Source organism: Gadus chalcogrammus, chromosome 16, assembly GCF_026213295.1.
Source record: "Gadus chalcogrammus isolate NIFS_2021 chromosome 16, NIFS_Gcha_1.0, whole genome shotgun sequence".
Lineage (NCBI taxonomy): Eukaryota > Metazoa > Chordata > Actinopteri > Gadiformes > Gadidae > Gadus > Gadus chalcogrammus.
The window spans coordinates 18,156,635-18,164,134 of NC_079427.1; the positions used below are offsets into that span (position 1 = coordinate 18,156,635).

Here is a 7,500-nt window from a genome sequence, read left to right on the forward strand (position 1 = left end):
TGTTTGTGTGTTTGTGTGTTTGTGTGTTGTGTGTGTGTGTGTGTATGTGTGTGTGTGTGTACGTGAGTGTGTTTGCGTTTGTTTGCATGTGCGTTACAACATGTTAGTGTTAGCATTAGCACAGCAAGAACATAAACCTCCCTCACAGTCCTCAAAATCAGCTTATAATTCCATGGCGGTATTTGGTCGCACATTGTGTGACGGAACATTAAACTGAAACCCTTGGCGATAACAGTTTAACCTGTACCAATGCACCCTCATCTCTAAATATGACCATTTGAACTACACTACTCCATCAGATCTTTAAGGGATTCAACATCAAGGGGTTTGAGACGGGAACAGCAGCCTTGTGGGAAAATTAGTAAAAGCCAAAACCAAACAACAAAGCAGTGGTCTGAAAGGCAGACCGTAGGTTCATTACAGATTGTCGCTGGAATACCAACGATGCCAGTGGACGATGATGATGACGGTGGCAAAGAGAAGACTGAGTTGTTTTTTCCCCTTTTGACTCGCAAGCTTTATCTTTGCGGTACACGCACAGCGAAGATGACGAAGATGAGAAACACGGAGTGGCTCCCGGGCACTGCAGAGAGGCGGCGGCCCACCCTTCAGTCGATGAACTGAGCTCCGCCGTGGGGCACCATCTCCGTCACGGCCCACGCCACCACGTTCCCCCTGGGCCCGCAGCCGTGGCCGTCCCGCGACGCCACGCTCGCCAGCTCCCCCTCGGACAGCACCCTGTCCCACACGTTGACGCCCGTCATCTTCCCGGCGAACGCCAGCCGGGGGTCGAACCCGTCCTCGAAGCCCGACATCCCGCTCCCGTTGCCCATACCTCCTCCTCCTCCTGCTCCTCCTCCAGCTCCTCCCGAGCCGCCCGGAGACCCGGGGCAGCAGCCGTTCCGCTCCTGGCCCAGCTGGAGGGAGCCGCCGGCGGGCAGGACCCGGCCCTCGGCCACGCCGGGAGCGGAGGCCACCTTCCTCCCGTCGGCCCAGAGGGAGGCGTGTCCCTGCTGGGAGCTCCAGACCCCGCACAGGTGGAGCCACTCGGAGGGCCCGCCCGCCTTGAGCACGCCCCGCCCCTCCACCAGGTGGGCCTCACCGCCGACGGTGAAGAGGGCGGAGCTGCCGCTGAAGAGCAGCTGGATCTCGTAGGGGTTGCGGCGCGTCCCGTAGGAGAGCAGCACGGTGCGGTTGGGGGCGGAGTCGGCGGCGGTGGGCTTCACCCACAGGCAGGCGGTGAAGGCGGACAGCGAGAGGGGCACGCCGGGGAGCACCGCCGCGTAGATGCGGCGCGAGCGCATGGGGAAGAGCAGCGACGACTCGCAACCTGTACACACACACACACACATGCACACGCTTTAGCTAGCTGCCGGTTGTTGTCGTCTGGCAGACTGTAGAAAAGTGGAAAGTTGGAGAGTGAGAATACGATGGAGAGAGTGGAACGGTGGTTGTGTGTTGAAGTAAGGAGAAACAGACAAGGTAGTCATTGTTTGTTTGGTTGTTTGAAATATCGTCCGTCTTTTTTTCTGTGTTCCAAACTAAACAACACTGATTTGTTTCCCCCAGATGATCCGCTGAGCTTAGACAGGGACTCTGTACGGGGCTGCTCTTTTGTATCCTGAATGCCCCTCTCCCCTGTTTTCTGACCGTTGTTACCCCCGGATACTGTAATTTAGTGAATCCAATATTTGGAGTGTGTGTAGCGAGCCAAGCTCCCCTGGGGTCTCTGCAGTCATCAAACCAATTTCCATCCCATTTTTTTCACACTTGCATGGACGTCAGCACTAGATAAGAGTCCCTCTGAAATCTGGTTCAGATCAGTGTTACATCCAGGGTCACCACCAAGGTCAATGAGTTCATGCTCAAACTTTAGATTGACCCGCCAGACTGGCTGTCAAGAGGTTTTCTATTTATTTCATAATTTCTGTGCCTGTTCAATTTCAGATAATTGTATTGATAGTTTAACAGCATTAAGATAATATACAAGTTTTAAATTGTTTTCTTACCAGTAGAGTTTGCCGTAGAGAAAACACGGTACAAAAGACGACCATCGACCCTAAATCACCTCGTCGCCAGAAAGATCCCCGCTCCAACCTCACATGGGCTGAAGATGTAATAGAAGATGATGATGATGATGATGATGATGATTGGTTAACCCCCCGGTTTGTACTGGAAGCCTCCCAGTCACCCAGTTCAACTGGTTTCCCCTCGCGAGGGACGAGTGACTCAGCTTCATCGTCACCAACGTCATCATCCTCATTATTGACCCTGACATGTTTTCTAACACGCTGCGTCACTCAGGGACCATCTATTAACAATGCGTATCATTTCAGGGTTTGCCGAACCCTAACTTATGCGTGGACCTAAACCCAAGGGTAAAGAGACAGTAGCGTATGGCTGTCTCAAGCTATTATCATACGTAGTACATCAAGTTGTAATTTATGTTTCGAAGGGTTTCGAACAGTTAAACACTGTTTAACGTGTATTGTGTATTGTGAATTAGCATTTTGCTGATGTACCTCAACGTTTTGTGTGAGAGAGAAAGAGAGACGGAGTGAGAGACAGAGAGAGAAGAGAGAGAAAGGGAGAGAGACAGAGAGCACTCTGTGTGAGGGCCTTGGAAAGGAATAAGCTTCCTTTGAGATAATGTAATATAGAGTCGGGTGCTTGGGGCCAAAACAACACTGTGGGAGATATGCATTTTGTGTGTGTGTGTGTGTGTGTGTGTGTGTGTGTGTGTGTGTGTGTGTGTGTGTGTGTGTGTGTGTGTGTGTGTGTGTGTGTGTGTGTGTGTGTGTGTGTGTGTGTGTGTGTGTGTATTGCTCTAGTTTCAAGCTCTTCCAACCTAATACAACCTTTCTCCAGACATTCTATGATTGAGGAACACTATTGATCTACTTAAGACCAGGGAGCAAAATACTGATTCATATTTGTTTCTTATATAAAACATGAAATATTACAGAGCAGGAAAACTGAGTGTGCTTGTGTAGAAAGAGTGAAAAACAGCCCCCATCTGTTTCTGCTTTCCAGGGTGCTTCATGTGGTTACCGTGCCAACCTGCAAATGATTATACAGCCCCTCGTATGTAGGTCAAAAATTTACATTTTGAACACAATGTGTGTGTGTTTGTGAACTAACTTGTGTGTGTTTCATGATTGCGTCCCTCTTTGCGTACTCCACTTTATGCCTTGTGATTGTGTGTCGTTGTGTGTGTGTGTGTGGTTGATGTATCGGCATTGAGAAGTTTATGTCTGATCCATTGCACGAGTGAGAGTCAGGGCCATCGAAATTGGGCAGATGCCTCCTTAGGAGCTCGATTTGATTGGACGTAGTTCCCATACCCGCACTCTTGTTTGCTTCCACTGACCTCATAGTTCATCGCCACAATTTCCTACTGACTGATCGTTGGCACCTCGCCAGACCAACAAATTCCCGCAGGGCCGATGACATACTGTAGTATGTACTGCTCTGGTGTGGTTGGCCCGTCGTCACAGTTAATTCAGCAGGACCATGTGATCCAATTAGCAGTTCTACAGTACTGTGGGTGAGTCAAACACACGGGTGTCTGACTCACAGCCAAACGGTCCTGGGCTCTATGCCCATCAGGGAATGTCATCATTCCCTGAATTGGCCACCAATTATTAATCTCAAGCTATCTGTAGTATTGTATGTTTGTATTATCATTATTATCCTATTCATCCTGTATGTCTATGGGTCAGGGCTGTACAGCTCAAGACCCTTTTTACCTTTTTTTTTACCTGACTATTTAGGTAGTTGAACGTGAACTTTCCTCGGTCTGGACGAGTTGGTCTCAACAGAGTCCAGCTGCCTTGAAAAATAATAAACTCGTTCTTGACTCAGAATGGAAAAGCTCTGGCCTTTGACTTGTCTTGGACTCGACAAAGGTGGTCTTGACTAACAGCCCTGCTATTAGTCATTCTAAAGAGCATGCATAGAATCTGCATATTTAATGTAGGACTGCTGAAGGTGCTTCTTTTGAACAAACAAAAACATGAGGGAACAGGATGTAATAATCGGATCAATAAACAATCTTCAAAATATAAGATAACCTTTAGAGAGGAAGTATTTTGGCCCGAGGTTTAATGACAGAGAACTGCTGAACAATGGGGGCATGAGGATCTGTTGCTACATGAGGAGATGGATTGCAAAAAGGCGTCCAGGATCAGATAGAGGAAGGAGCAGATTGAGTACTGTACTTGATGACCAGTAAGGTCATCCAGTACACTACTCAACCCCTGCCCCCCGCTCAGGGTGGGCCTCCTCCAGAGACCATGGTATGTGAGTGAAAGAGAAAAAAGAGGGGTCGAACAGGATTCCAGACGGGGCCCCCCCCATTGCGATCACTCAAGGACAGGATGGGACGTCTCACCTGCGGGCAGGTATCTCTGCCTTGTTGACCTCGTCACCTGCTGCAGCTGCGCCCGCGTCTCCTGCAGCTCGGTCACCACAGCGGCTAGAGTCCTCTCCAGGGCGGCCATGCCCTCCCTGGGCGGGGTCACTTCCTGCTCCAGGCGACCCTTCCCGTCACCCGCCAGTCCCTGGGCCCCCGTCTTGGAGTCCGACGCGGACGGCGACGCCGGTCCCAGCCCGGCGCCGAGACAACTCGACTCTAGCTTGGCCAGCCGGGAGCCTTGGGCCCGCGCCGCGGACAGCACCTGCTGCAGCAGGGCCTCCTCCCGGTCGGAGGGGCCCCTGGCGGAGGGGCCCGGCAGGCTGATGCGCTCGAGGGTGTCCCGCAGCCGCTTCTCCAGCATCAGGGACAGCCTTCTCCCCGCCATCTCCACGGCAACCCCGCACGAACCGCCGTTTTGCGCCACCATCCTGCCGCAAGAGACCGAGGATTATGGAGCCCGTCGAAGGAAAACACGAGGAGACAACGCGGCTGACGCGAGGGTCAATTTGGATTCAGATTGTGGTTCATTGTCGCTTGTGAACATCACTAGGAACATTAAGTGGAAGAAAACATGAATCAATAATTGAATGAGTAACAAATGATGATCGATCAGCTCATTCGAATGACTCCCGATATTTAGTTACTGAGCTAACTTCAAAGGGATCATTCAGAACTAAACCCTGATTGAACGCTTCGGTCAGGGATTCAGGAAACACACGCAAAGTAGCGCTCTGTCGCTCATCGTCGTGTAGTTTGACACGATCGCCTCTGACCTCCGGACCAACCTGAGGAGTTCTGCACGCAGCGAGCCCATCTCCACCTTGATGATGTCATCGGCGTATTGCAGTAGCATGTTCTCCCTCATCTGACTGTTCTCCAGCATAGAGAACATCTTGTCCCACTTGGTCAGATCCCCAGAGCTGCAGGGAGAGGGGCTTGGTGTGGCTAGAGAGAGAGAGAGAGAGAGAGAGAGAGAGAGAGAGAGAGAGAGAGAGAGAGAGAGAGAGAGAGAGAGAGAGAGAGAGAGAGAGAGAGAGAGAGAGAGAGAGAGAGAGAGAGAGAGAGAGAGAGAGAGAGAGAGAGAGAGAGAGAGAGAGAGAGAGAGAGAGAGAGAGAGAGAGAGAGAGAGAGAGAGATTGCATGTTGATTACAAAACACGTTGATTACAAACCCACAAGGATGTTTATAGGAAAGTTTAAACAAGGCTCTGGAAATGTGTGCTTAAGAGCTCCTTTGTTGTCCTTTTTTGGGCAGTTTAAGAAGAGAGATGGCTCAGGAAATGTTAGGAAGGTGAGAGAGATGGTAGATAAGAAAAGCAATCACTTCTGTCCTTGGATGTGAGTCACGGCTTCAGTCAAAGGTTGGAGGAGGAAAACAGAGTGATGAGGACAGAGGGACTGAACCGAGGACCATGGGTGAGGGGGAGGGAGATCGTCGATCAGCCACCCTGTTCTTGTTAACGTCGGAGCCTCAACAACTCTGTTTATACCTGCAAAGGTATTTCACACACAAGTATCAAAGGATTTGTTTTTCTTTCAGCAGCCTGTACTGAAAGGTTCAAACTCAATGAGGGGAGAAAGGTCCCGTGACCTCTGCTCTCTCTGTGTGGAAATCATTACAGTGAGATTTAGAAGTCCCGCTTTGAATTTGAAGGTGTCTGGAGGGATGTAAAACAAAGTAGCCGATCTCCCTGGACCTTTTTAACTTTGTTACATTTTTCAACTGGGTTCTTTGGATTGGAAAGTCTGATGTTGTGATAACTTTCTATTTACTTTCTATTACAAGTTAAAACCCTTCACTATAGGTTTCATAAAACATTCCTGGATGACAATCTTAATTGCTGATGAATCATTCAAAGTATATCTCTCCTTTTCGTTTCTACATTCTTTTTTGTTTGTTTGTTTTTTTGTTTCTTTCTTTCTTTCTTTTAAGTTTTTTCCTTTGTCTTTCCTTCTCTCTTTGTGTCTTGGCAGGCCGTAACAAAGTAACACATCTCCCATCACCCATTTTCCTTCCTGTCTTGTTGTAATACTCTTGTCTATGTTTGGCTGCCACCACACTATTCAGTGGTGTTCAATCACAGAGCAGGCTTTGCCCAAGGACTGGTGTGTTGCCTCTGTACTATTGGTACAACAATTATACCCCCTGCCAGGCTGAAAACACTGTCAAAAATGTACAATAGATACACACACACACACACGCACACGCACGCACGCACGCACGCACGCACGCACGCACGCACGCACGCACACACGCACGCACGCACGCACGCACACACACACACACACGCGCACATGCACACACACACATACACAAATAACAAAGCAGTATAGAAACAAATGTACTTGTACACACAAACACTAACACACACACACACACACGCACACAGACACACACACACACACACACACACAGAAAAAAAACCCACACACACATAAACAAACTTTTTTTTCTCTTTTTTTCCTCTGTCACACACACGTGTACCTACGTGTATAAACACTGGAGTAATTCTAAAGCTGTCCAGCGTGTAATGAATTACAGTGTTTATGTTGTGGACAGGCCGCAATGTATCCTCTCGTCTCATCATCAAGAAAGCAATTCTGGTGGTGACGGCTGCTCACAGCTGGCAGTCCAGCCTCCCTCCTCGTCCAATAGGCACAGCCCGCTCTCCTGCCCCTTACACTGTGTAAAGTTGGCCTTTTTTTCTTTTTTTCTTGCTTTTGTCACTCCCTCCCTCTGTCTACTATCACTTCATCTTCTAACTTCATCTTTGAACTTCCAAACAACACAGAATGAAGTCATTAATGCTCTCCACGATGAACGATCATTACCATAAACTAACTCATAACTAACCCTATTGAAAATTGATATTTGCATTCAGGGCATTTAGCAGATGCTTTTATCATAAGCGACTTACAAGAAGTACATTTTTCAGAAGAAAGAGAAACAATTCATCGCTGTCGGTACAGTAAAGATATTAATAGAAACAAGTGCCAAGCACCTACAATTACTAGGTTAGGTTGCTATATCTAATAAAGAGGCACGTCCCTCAGTTCAATCTTCAGCCTTTTGCTCTACACACA

At 48.8% G+C, this 7,500-nt stretch overlaps 2 protein-coding genes across 2 annotated transcripts in view; one reads left to right on the forward strand and one right to left on the reverse strand.

The window, feature by feature from the left end:
• veph1 (ventricular zone expressed PH domain-containing 1) overlaps nucleotides 1-7,500 on the forward strand; it is a 64,182-nt gene that overhangs the window by 7,830 nt on the left and 48,852 nt on the right. The gene's annotated exons all lie outside the window — the stretch shown is intronic.
• Nucleotides 1-7,500, reverse strand: part of ptx3a (pentraxin 3, long a) — a 9,058-nt gene that overhangs the window by 1,133 nt on the left and 425 nt on the right. Inside the window, exons 2-4 of the mRNA XM_056611383.1 lie at nucleotides 5,203-5,362; nucleotides 4,394-4,845; nucleotides 1-1,330 (exon numbers count right to left, since the gene is read on the reverse strand). The exon at nucleotides 1-1,330 is cut by the window's left edge and continues 1,133 nt beyond it. Coding sequence (XP_056467358.1) covers nucleotides 609-1,330; nucleotides 4,394-4,845; nucleotides 5,203-5,362 — 1,334 coding nt within the window. The 3' untranslated portion in view covers nucleotides 1-608. The remainder of the gene's footprint in view (nucleotides 1,331-4,393; nucleotides 4,846-5,202; nucleotides 5,363-7,500) is intronic.